At 43.3% G+C, this 11,539-nt stretch overlaps 2 protein-coding genes across 2 annotated transcripts in view; one reads left to right on the top strand and one right to left on the bottom strand.

The window, feature by feature from the left end:
• Positions 1-3,884, top strand: part of arg1 (arginase 1) — a 5,681-nt gene extending 1,797 nt beyond the window's left edge. The window contains exons 4-8 of the mRNA XM_076078316.1: positions 1,661-1,820; positions 2,836-2,930; positions 3,020-3,124; positions 3,434-3,570; positions 3,647-3,884. Coding sequence (XP_075934431.1) covers positions 1,661-1,820; positions 2,836-2,930; positions 3,020-3,124; positions 3,434-3,570; positions 3,647-3,810 — 661 coding nt within the window. The 3' untranslated portion in view covers positions 3,811-3,884. The remainder of the gene's footprint in view (positions 1-1,660; positions 1,821-2,835; positions 2,931-3,019; positions 3,125-3,433; positions 3,571-3,646) is intronic.
• Positions 3,885-4,637: 753 nt separating this feature from the next.
• On the bottom strand, positions 4,638-11,539 carry LOC142934016 (microfibril-associated glycoprotein 4-like). Its single transcript, XM_076078360.1, has 7 exons — positions 11,328-11,539; positions 10,807-10,853; positions 8,911-9,063; positions 8,308-8,346; positions 8,097-8,193; positions 6,929-7,096; positions 4,638-5,261 (listed from the first exon to the last, which is right to left on the bottom strand). The coding sequence occupies exons 2-7, from the start codon at positions 10,810-10,812 to the stop codon at positions 5,008-5,010; spliced, it is 717 nt and encodes a 238-aa protein (XP_075934475.1). The 5' UTR covers positions 10,813-10,853; positions 11,328-11,539; the 3' UTR covers positions 4,638-5,007.

Raw genomic sequence — 11,539 nt, 5'->3', positions numbered from 1 at the left:
TAGAACAGATATTTCCTAGAAATGAGAAAGTCAGCAGTTCCTAGAAAGAAGTATGGTGACGATGAACATTTCGCGTACGTGTATCAGTTGTTCTGTTATCTTGACCCAGACGTGGACAAGAGAACGTACCGAGATGGGAGAGCAGGATGTGCTTTGTTTGTGGTTCAACCGACTGCTTTGATTGGTGGAAAGTGACATGAGGGGGCTGGCTTTAGACTGTAGGAGTAAGTTGTAAGAAGTAATACTTTGGATGAATTGCCATTGTGTGCATTAAACAGTCCCGCTGGTTGCTACTCCAACAACTACGTCTCTTCATTTCAGCAACAACTTAATGCTGATGTTTCTGCCACAACAAGACAGAGTAGTACCAGTCCGTTACTACAGTAAGAGTACTAATACCACACTGTGAAAATACTCTGTAAGAGTACTAATACTACACTGTGAAAATACTCTGTACGAGTACTAATACTACACTGTGAAACACTCTGTAAGAGTACTAATACTACACTGTGAAAACACTCTGTAAGAGTACTAATACCACACTGTGAAAATACTCTGTAAGAGTACTAATACCACACTATGAAAACACTCTGTAAGAGTACTAATACCACACTGTGAAAATACTATGTAAGATTACTAATACTACACTGTGAAAACACTCTGTAAGAGTACTAATACTACACTGTGAAAACACTCTGTAAGAGTACTAATACTACACTGTGAAAACACTCTGTAAGAGTACTAATACTACACTGTGAAAACACTCTGAGGGGGGACCACTCCGTCCTGAGGAGGAAGAGTCCGTCCTGAGGAGGAAGAGTCGGTGGGTCTGGTGAAGCCTGTGCGCGCGGTGGGCAGCGCCAACCAGAGGCTGTCTGAGGCTTCTACTGTCTGAGTACTAATACTACACTGTGAAAACACTCTGTAAGAGTACTAACACTACACTGTGAAAATACTCTGTAAGAGTACTAATACCACACTGTGAAAATACACACACACACACGCACACACACTTGATTGATCGGTGAGTTCAGGTTTTACTGAAGTTCTCTGTTTGTTTTATTTATTCATGAACCTGATTTGTTATTAAGATTTAGATTATATTTGATTTAGAGCTCACATTTTAAAACACAGGAGCAGAAATATAAACATTTAGAGGAAAAAGTAGCAAAAAAAATCAAATGAATGAAATATTTCACGAGTTCAGTAGAAAAGTCTGCTTGTGTTTCTCTACAACCTGTTTTAAACTTTCATATCTTTAATTTCTTTAAATGTTGCTGTTGAAACAAAGAGGATATTTCTCAATTCAAACGATTTATGAAGAAACTTTAAATAATAAAACTAAATAATTAACTGTAATAAACTCCTTTAAATTCACCTTAAACTGGATCCAGTTGATTTCACATTAATAAACCTGCTTGAAAAGAAACTTCTGTGATATAAAAGATAAGTAAAAACTCACAGAAGTATTTGCATTAAAATATACTTAAAGTAGCAAAAGTCATCAAAAAAAAGTTTGTTTTTCATCACTGTAGTAAAAAGTACAATATTATATATATATATATATACTAGAGATGTACAAGTACTAGTACTTTGAAGTCCTGATTAAACCATTTCTCAGAACATCTAAGGTAAATGTCTCTGTCTCTGTGTCCATCAGTCTGGCCATCGGCTCCATTCACGGTCACTCGGCGGCGGTGGGAGATCTGAGCGTCGTTTGGGTTGACGCCCACGCCGACATCAACACGCCGCTGAGCTCGTACACGGGAAACATCCACGGCCAGCCGATGTCTTACCTCCTCCACGAGCTGCACACGAAGGTCAGTTTATTAGGGAGGGGACGAGTCCATCCTGAGGAGGAAGAGTCCGTCCTGAGGAGGAAGAGTCGGTCCTGAGGGGGGACGAGTCCGTCCTGAGGGGGAGGAAGAGTCCGTCCTGAGGAGGAAGAGTCCGTCCTGAGGGGGACGGGACCGTCCTGAGGGGGAGGAAGAGTCCGTTCTGAGGGGGAGGAAGAGTCCGTCCTGAGGAGGAGGAAGAGTCCGTCCTGAGGAGGAACGAGTCCGTCCTGAGGGGGAAGAGTCCGTCCTGAGGAGGAGGAAGAGGCCGTCCTGAGGGGGACGAGACCGTCCTGAGGGGGAGGAAGAGTCCGTCCTGAGGAGGAAGAGTCCGTCCTGAGGAGGAGGAAGAGGCCGTCCTGAGGAGGAGGAAGAGTCCGTCCTGAGGAGGAGGAAGAGTCCGTCCTGAGGAGGAGGAGTCCGCCCTGTGGGGGAGGAGTCCGTCCTGAGGGGGACGAGTCCGCCCTAAGGGGGAGGAGTCCGTCCTGAGGGGGAGAAGTCCGTCCTTAGGAGGACGAGTCCGTCCTGAGGGGGAGGAGTCCGTCCTGAGGGGGAGAAGTCCGTCCTTAGGAGGACGAGTTCGGCCTGAGGGGGACGAGTCCGCCCTAAGGGGGAGGAGTCCGTCCTGAGGGGGAGAAGTCCGTCCTTAGGAGGACGAGTCCGTCCTGAGGGGGAGGAGTCCGTCCTTAGGAGGACGAGTCCGTCCTGAGGGGGAGGAGTCCGTCCTGAGGGGGAGGAGTCCGTCCTGAGGGGGACGAGCACTGTTGGCTGTTGTCAGCACTGTTGTCACTGTTAGCTCTTCAGAAACTCGTCATCTGTCAGCACTGTTAGCGTTGTTAGCACTGTTAGCGTTGTTAGCACTATTAGCACTGTTAGCTCTTCAGAAACTCGTCATCTGTCAGCACTGTTAGCGTTGTTAGCACTGTTAGCACTGTTAGCACTGTTAGCTCTTCAGAAACTCTTGGCCCCACACAGACCTGTTGTTGTTCTGTGTCCCCAGATTCCCGTCCTGCCCAACTTCTCGTGGATCAAACCGTGTGTGTGGGCCAAAGACCTGGTCTACGTGGGTCTGAGAGACGTGGATCCAGCAGAGCAGTAGGTCTTCATCTCCTTCATTCTCTCTCAGGTAACATTCAGGGAGCGTTGATGAAACGGTAAAAGAGCTGACGAGTCGTGTTTCACAGCTACATCCTGAAGCTTCTGGGTGTGAAGGTGTTCTCCATGTCGGAGGTGGATCAGCTCGGGGTCTCCAGAGTCATGGAGGAGACCTGTGACTACCTGTCTGCCAGGTAGACCTTCACTCTTTACATCCACCAATGAAATCAAAGCTTCTTCTTCTTCTCCTTCTCCTTCTTCTTCTCCTTCTCCTTCTTCTTCTCCTTCTCCTTCTTCTTCTCCTTCTCCTTCTTCTTCTTCTTCTTCGCTGCTTTTACAGAAGTGACATTGATCTGAAAATAATAACAATAACAACAATAATAATAGAGTAATTATAAAAATACCAATAATATTAAAATAATGCTGATAATAGTATATATATATATAACAATAATAATATTAATATTAATACCATTAATAAATGTGATGTATTACTTGTACAGAGGGAAGAAACCGATCCATCTGAGCTACGACATCGACGCCATCGACCCCTCGGTTACCCCGGCGACGGGGACACCTGTAGCGGGGGGGCTGACCTACAGAGAGGGGGTCTACATCGCTGAACACCTCAGTCAGACAGGTGGGCTGCAGCAGCCAGTTAGCTTAGCTTAGCATAGAGACTGGAGAACCACGCTGAGTCTGTGCTCATCCTGCAGGTCTCCTGTCGGCGGTGGACCTGGTGGAGGTGAGTCCTCTGAGGGGTCAGACCGAAGAGGACGTCCGGTCCACGGTCAGCACGGCGGTGGATCTGCTGCTCGCCTGCTTCGGACGCCTCCGCGGTGGAAACCACCCGCTGGACTACCGCCTGCCCGAGCCTTGACGACGCCGGGCTCTCCGACTGTACCGACGGACACCTGAACGCCTCTGATCACGAAAGGGACAATCAGAGGACAATCAGAGGACAATCAGAGGAATAGAGTCAGTGAAGTTCTGCTGCTTCAAACAAAAGAAACAAAGATGTTCCTGAAGGGAGTTCAACTTTACACATCATGTTGTTCATTGATTAATCTACTCTATCAATTATCCATTTGATTCATTATTAATCTGTAAAAAATGTAATATTCTGTTCATATGAAGCAGCCAATGTTTGTTAAATAAATAAGTATATATTATTATATATACATATATATATATATATATATATATATACACACATTCATATATATATATATATACAAGGGAATATATTTGATATGTTTGTCATAGTTCAGTTAACCAGTGCTAACATCGCTAGTTGTGCAAATAACATTTAACAGTGCTAACCACAGCTAACAGGGCAAACAGTGCTAACAGTGTTTACCTGAGGGGGAACTAGAGGGTGCTGCTATGTTTCCATGATGACGCTGATGTTATGTCGAAGCACCTTTCCCCATTCGTTAGCTTGTTAGTTAACTCGCCTCATGACGGTAAAAGGTTTATTTCTATCTGCACATGACGTCATGATACAGTCTGAGCGATGAGCCCTGTTTTATTTCTTATTTGTTTCCATGTAAAGTTTCCAGCTTGAATATTAAATATCATACATTTATGTTGCTTTTTGTTCTGCTGATAGGAGACATGCTACCTGAGTGTTTGTGAGTCCAGGTGAGTCCAGAATTCGGACACAAGGAGACAGAGTGAAGACATCACATCAGCTTTCTGCTCAGCTTCTCGTTTATTGTCACCGTACAGCAGATAATGATTCACATCAGCGTTTCAAACCTCCACCAAACTACTAACTGTCCTGGACTGAAACATGGTTTTATACTTCATGCTCCACATGTTCCTCTTTTAAAATGGTTTCAGCAGTTACTGCTGTGATTTACACTTCATCAGATTCTATCAATGTGTTTCCATTTAAAGATTATGAGCCCTTCTGAGATGGTAACAAACTTTAAAACCATCAGCTGGTTTCTTGTGCTGTTGATCAGTTTCAGGAACATAAGACCTAAGATTACCTAAGATTACATGTTTAATGAGAGAAAGAGAAAGAGATCACAAGAGGTCAGCTGATGTTCTGCTGTACGTTGGTCCTGATCTATTGCACAGGACGGATCTTCATGCTGATGGTCTTCAGGGAGTAGTCATTACCCTTCCATTTGTACCACTCCACTCCAACAGCAAAGATAGTGCCGTCAGCCCCCCAACGATAAACCCCGTTGGGGTTTGCATGGTGACAGTTCTTGTACCAGAACGCCCCCAGGTATAGTCTGGCACAGTTCCTGTCATCCTCGTCCTGGTCTTTGTCGAGGGTGGTGAACTTCTGTTCGTTGTGAAAACTCAGGGAGTCTCCTACAGAAAACACATACAAGAACCACAGTGTTTGTAAATCAGCATTAACTTTGAATATCAGAGACCAGAGACACAGTGGAGGAAACAGTTTGCTCACTTGTGTTGTTTTGGACGGTGTGTTTGGCTAACAGCTAACAGAGCTACTTGTACACACACTGCTGTACCTCTAACAACAATCAGCCTTCAGACTCACAAGTGAATCCCTTTGCAGTTTAAGTGAATGGGGACGATATTGTTGACTGTCATAGTCTTCAACCAATCAGATCTTTAGTTTGACATGTTGGGCGTATTCTTTGACGTGCCAGAGCCTTCTAGCTGGCCTACAAGTACGTCAGCATTAACGTGCAGTGTGATTGGTCAGTGGGCTAGCGTGACTGTTGTGAAGCTAGCTCGCAGAACTTTGTAGGAGTAAGAGTTTTGTTTACCTAGCTTTGTTTTTTTAACACTCAAAGGCTGAAGGAGGAGGAACGGATTTGGTGGCGGAGTTACTGGCAACGCCTTTCTGGAGAAGGACATTTCCAGAAAAGCTGGACATCGTATCAAAGGGTCGGTCAACCCCACAGCTAGCAGCCCTGACCCAGCATGGAAAAGGATTTGTACCAACGGTATTCCTGGCTGACAGCGTCGGAGAAGCGTTGCACATGTTATGGCTAAGAATGCGTTTCATTTGCGACTGAGCATCTTGCTGTTTGGAGCTACGCTACGCTAACCTGAGGTGGCTAACCAAGGCAGCAACAAGACACCATAGCACAACAGAACACTTACAAGCTACGTGCTTTTGAAAACTTTTGGAGAGACCCGAGTGGATCTACAACTCAACGAACACGTTCACAGGAGGACCTCTGGCTGGAACTGAACCGCACCGATGTTCTGTACAACTGCGTCATTAAACTCTTTGTAATCAAAGAAAGGAGGATGGACTTTGTCTTTAAGTGAACAGCAGCTTTGGTAAGTGAAGTGCTTTTGTGTTTTTACATCTGCAGTAGCGTTACTACTGTGTTCATGTGTCTATGGTGGTGTTTTTATGATATGGTTAATATTGTTCCCTCTGATGTGTGTAATATTTGAATGGCTCGTGCTCTTCAGTGTGTGGTGGAATACGTGTTGTAGCGCTGCAGTGTTGCTGGATTGATTTGTTGCTTTGTTGTCATATAAATATCTGTGACTGGTTCTTGTGAGTTTGTTCTTGTCATTGTGTTAATTACATTGATTTTGACTATATGCATTGTCCGTTAATGACGAAGCATCCCGTCATGTATTCATGTATCTGCACTCTGCAGTTAGTGTTTTTGTAGGTGTTGAGCTTCATGTAACATTTTATTTCACCTGTCAAATATTGAAGTGTTCTGTGAATATGCGGCTTTTACACAAAACAAATAATAACCGTAGCTGTGGCGTCATAATGAGGTTATTAGGAGGTGGTTCAACTGTAGTAGGACAGCACTGAAGGCCCAGGTATGAAATGCACGGCCCGCCACTGCGACCCAGTGGTTACGTGTATCACTGGTCGTTAGTTAGCTCACTCTCATTGTTTTGGACAGTGTGTTCAGCTAACAGCTAACAGCTAACAGCTAACAGCTAACACAACTACCAGTTCACACACTGTTAAGTTGCCGCTATGCGAGCATGCAGTTACGGACTAACAGACCTAACGTCAACTCACTCACCTGCCCCTCCGTCGGTGAATCCAGATACTTTCAGTACAAATCCGTCACATTCTGTACCGACGGAGAACAGAGAGTATCGAGCAAACACTTTTTTCCTGTTGAAGTCCTCCATGTCGACCAGAAGCTCATAGTTTTGTTTCTGTGTCAGGTAGTGGATGTACTCAAGACCTGTGAACACACACACACACACACAAACACACACACACACATTTATGAATGTGTACACACTGGCCACAGTTTGACATTTTCTACCTAATTCAATAAAAGTCTGATATTCAAATTCAGGAAAAGAACAAACTGATCGAATGACTTGAGCCCCAAATTTGGTCGCAGCCCCATTTCTGGAGTTTAATGTGTGTACTGTCATGAAAATTGAGTTTCATGAAGTCGTGGTTCCATTCATCATCTTCCTCTTATCTGGGGCCGGTTCATGGGGGACGCAGGCTTAGCGGGGTATTCTAGCGAACCCTCTCCCAAGCAATGTTTTCCTGCTCTTCCTTGGGAACCCCGAAGGTTCCTAGACCAGACGAGGTATATAGACCGTCCAGCGTGTTCTGGGTCCATCTTAACCACTTGGACGTGCCCAGAAAACCTCTAAAGGGAGGCTTCCAGGAGGATCCTGATCAGATGTTGAACCACCTCAGCTGGCCCTTTAGACGTGAAGGAGCAGCGGTTCTACTCTGAGCTCCCTCTGGATGTCTGAACTCCTCACCTTATCTCCAAAGCTGAGCCCAGACTCCCTACGAAGGGAGATCATTCTGGCTGTTTGTATCAGCCATCTCAGTCTTTGGGTCACAACCCAAAGCTCATGTCTATAAGTGAGGGTCTGAACGTAGATGGACTGCTAAATCAAGAGCTTTGCCTCTGTCTCAGCGGTGCCGTACCGAAAACCACCTGTCCATCTCACGCTCCATTTTACCCTCACTGGTGAACAAGAGAGGTTGTAGGCCTTCTCCAAGACTGGATGGACAAACTCCCATGACACCTCCAACAGACCTGCAAGGGTTAAGAGCTGGTCCACTGGTCCACAGCCAGGACAGAATCTACATCGCTCCTCCTGATTCTGAGGATCGACAATCGGTCGGAGCCTCCTTTAAGGCACCATAGAATAAACGTTCCCGTTGAGGCTGAGCATGAAGTTATGACTTAGTTTGGTTTCATTTCTCACCGAGCCAGTACTCTCCTGCAGCGCTACCAAAGCCGAACTTGTATTGGTCCCAGGGCCTGTAGAAGTTCACCGAGCCGTCCATCCTCCTCTGGATTACCTGGGGTGGGGGGGTATCTGACAGCTCAAGTTTCCACACAACAAGGTTTTTACTGGTATGTGATTGATTGTAAAGGTCCGACTGGAAGTGCTCATGCTTTTGGTAAATACTCACCGTCCATCGTCCTCCTTCTGACTGCATGTCACAGTACACCTACACACAAACACAGAACACATAACACCTCCTTATTCAAGGACCTAAAACTGATCAGGGTCCATATAGGCAGCAACCTCCGGTACTAAAGAGTGAAGTCAAAGCTTCATGACTTAAAGCTGCATTCTCTCTAGTGTCCACCAGGGGGCGACTCCTCTGGTTGTATAGAAGTCTATGAGAAAATGACTCTACTTCTCTCTTGATTTATTACCTCAGTAAACATTGTAAACATGAGTTTATGGTCTCAATCTCTAGTTTCAAGTCTTCTTCAATACAGCATGATGTTCATTTAGTACATTATGGTCCATTTAGAGTCAGACAGACCATAAAGCAGGGGATGCTTTAGGGCGGGGCTACACAGTGATTGACAGGTCTCTACCAGAGATGTATACGGCGTCTCTACGTCACTCCTCCTCAGTCCAGATATGGTTAAAAACATCAGTTCACAAACCAATGAGAGAAGTCACAGCGACTACGTCCACTTCTTATAAATAAGTAGCCATCAGGAAGTTCCTCTAATCTGGCAGAAACACTTTATGGTGTAAATGTGAAGGTGAAGCATACCTTGACAGCAGACCTCTCTCCAGCGGGATAGATGGTGTACACTCCACTGGGGCGGCTGTCGTCCTGCCGATGGATGTCGCTGCAGTCCGGTGGTTGGATGAGATCGTAGCAGCTGATCAACAGCGGAGCCAGGAGGAGGAGGACGACTGAAACCTGCTGGAACAAGTTTGAATTTAACTTTCTCTTTTAACAGTTTGTCTTCTGACACGTTCTCCCTCCCACCTCGTCAAATACTGACGTTTGGTCGGCGGCCCGACGCTTCAAACTCGTGTCAGTGTGGGACGAGTCAGGGAGGCGTCTCAAGTTTACTTGTTACATGATTACATGTCTTTTCAGAGTGAACTTTAACTTTACTTACTTTTTAGGTTTACACAACTATATAGGGTTAGGAAAAGATCATTGTTTGTGTTAAAATAATTAAGTTTGTTACATAACTGTTGTCATAAGGAATGCCCCCCCGAAACCTGGTTCTAAATGAGTAAAACCTGTTAGTATTGATGCGGTCCAGAGATAGCGGTTTTGCTATCGGTACTTTCTTAGTTCTGGAGTGAGAAACAAAAACTACTTAGTTAGGTTTAGACAACTAAACTACTTAGTTAGGTTGAGACAACTAAACTACTTGGTTAGGTTTAGACAACTAAACTACTGAGTTAGGTTGAGACAACAAAACTACTTAGTTAGGTTTAGACAACAAAACGACTTAGTTAGGTTTAGACAACTAAACTACTTAGTTAGGTTGAGACAACTTAGTTACTTAGTTAGGTTGAGACAACTAAACTACTTAGTTAGGTTGAGACAACTAAACTACTTGGTTAGGTTTAGACAACTAAACTACTTAGTTAGGTTTAGACAACAAAACTACTTAGTTAGGTTTAGATAACTAAACTACTTAGTTAGGTTGAGACAACTTAGTTACTTAGTTAGGTTGAGACAACTAAACTACTTGGTTAGGTTTAGACAACTAAACTACTTGGTTAGGTTTAGACAACTAAACTACTTGGTTAGGTTTAGACAACTAAACTACTTAGTTAGGTTTAGACAACTAAACTACTTAGTTAGGTTGAGACAACAAAACTACTTAGTTAGGTTTAGACAACTAAACTACTTAGTTAGGTTGAGACAACTTAGTTACTTAGTTAGGTTTAGTCAACAAAACTACTTAGTTAGGTTTAGACAACTAAACTATTTAGTTATACGGAGTTTGATCACAAGAACGGGATCATCAATGAAAGATAATCACTTATATAATTGTTTAGTTGAGAATAGATTTTAAAGATTTTAGAACTTCTTGTAATTCTTTGGGCTGAGACTGCTGATCGAGTGTCATAGACCCAGTTTAAGTCAGTCAGTGTGTATTGAGTTGTTTAACACAAAGTTATTAATAAGGGGAGCAGCTGTGTGGTTGAACTTTATTTCGCCCTTTGCTGCTCAGAATATTGTTTATTTTATATATTAGTTGATATATTTACATTAGTTGTTCATTGGAATAGTTTAGTCTACAATAGTGAGTTAAGTTAACATTGTGCTCTAGAAAGACTTTTTGTTTACATACGTATAATAAAAGCAACGTTGATTATTTTCTTAATTAATTGTCTTTTTCTTTCACTAAATAATCAAAAGGAACCTATAAGAGTATCGATAAGAGTACTAGTATCCATAGAATCCTAACCACGTCGTTATACAGTCATGGAGTTGTGAACGTTGACATGAACAGAGGTCTGCTGGTGAAAGTCCTGTGTTTGTTTAAACTACGTCACTTTCTCTGAGTGTCTCATTCAGACGCTAAAGGACGCCTCGGAACGTGTTGACAGAGTGGGGATGGGGCTAAATGACAGAAATTATAAACCTTCATATCTACTGATATCACAAACGGTCTGTAAAATATCACACGTTTACCTTCATTGTTGGATTTCTGCTGAAACGATGTGGATCCGTCTGACGCTCTGAAAATACAATAAGACGTTAAAAAGGGTTCAGATGGAACAGATTCATCATCACTGGAACAGAACTGCTTTTTTGTGTTTCAGCTCTAATATCACCGTACAGGCTCGACATCACCATATGTTGCGCTTTCTTAAAATCGAACTTTAGTCAAACTTTTCTTCATGCAATCATAACGTTTGATCTGCTTTTCAGAGCCACACATCTTTGTAAACTATTCAAAAGTCAAGAGTGTTTTTGAGAATCGTTACATCGCGATACTCAAATGTATCGATATTTAAATTTACAATTAAAGGAAGAATAAAACTATCACACAAGTAGTTACAGATTGTTCATAAGAAAGACACTTTTTCTCTTAACAGTTGACATGCAATTGTAAAATATTATTGTTATTATTCAGTCATTTAGGTTAAAGAATGAAATGATAAAAAGACAGTAAGAGCTGCTTTATCTCTGAGTTTCCTGTCTGAACTCACCTGCAGGTCCAAGTCTGGAGACAAACTGCTGCTTCTCCTTCAGTCGCTCTGCTTATATCTGCAGAAGGTTCTGTGACGTCCCACCAGCTCACAAAGACACATTCAATGAAGACATATGATAAGACGCATGATAAGTGTGTTTAGTTTAAAACAAACAGCCCAACGTCAACACAGCTGGAGATTTGAGTAATATCTGATAATATAAGATAATG

This window comes from Anarhichas minor, unplaced genomic scaffold, assembly GCF_050575085.1.
Source record: "Anarhichas minor isolate MPS153535 unplaced genomic scaffold, ASM5057508v1 ptg000065l, whole genome shotgun sequence".
NCBI lineage: Eukaryota > Metazoa > Chordata > Actinopteri > Perciformes > Anarhichadidae > Anarhichas > Anarhichas minor.
This window is presented reverse-complemented; position numbering and strand designations above follow the sequence as displayed.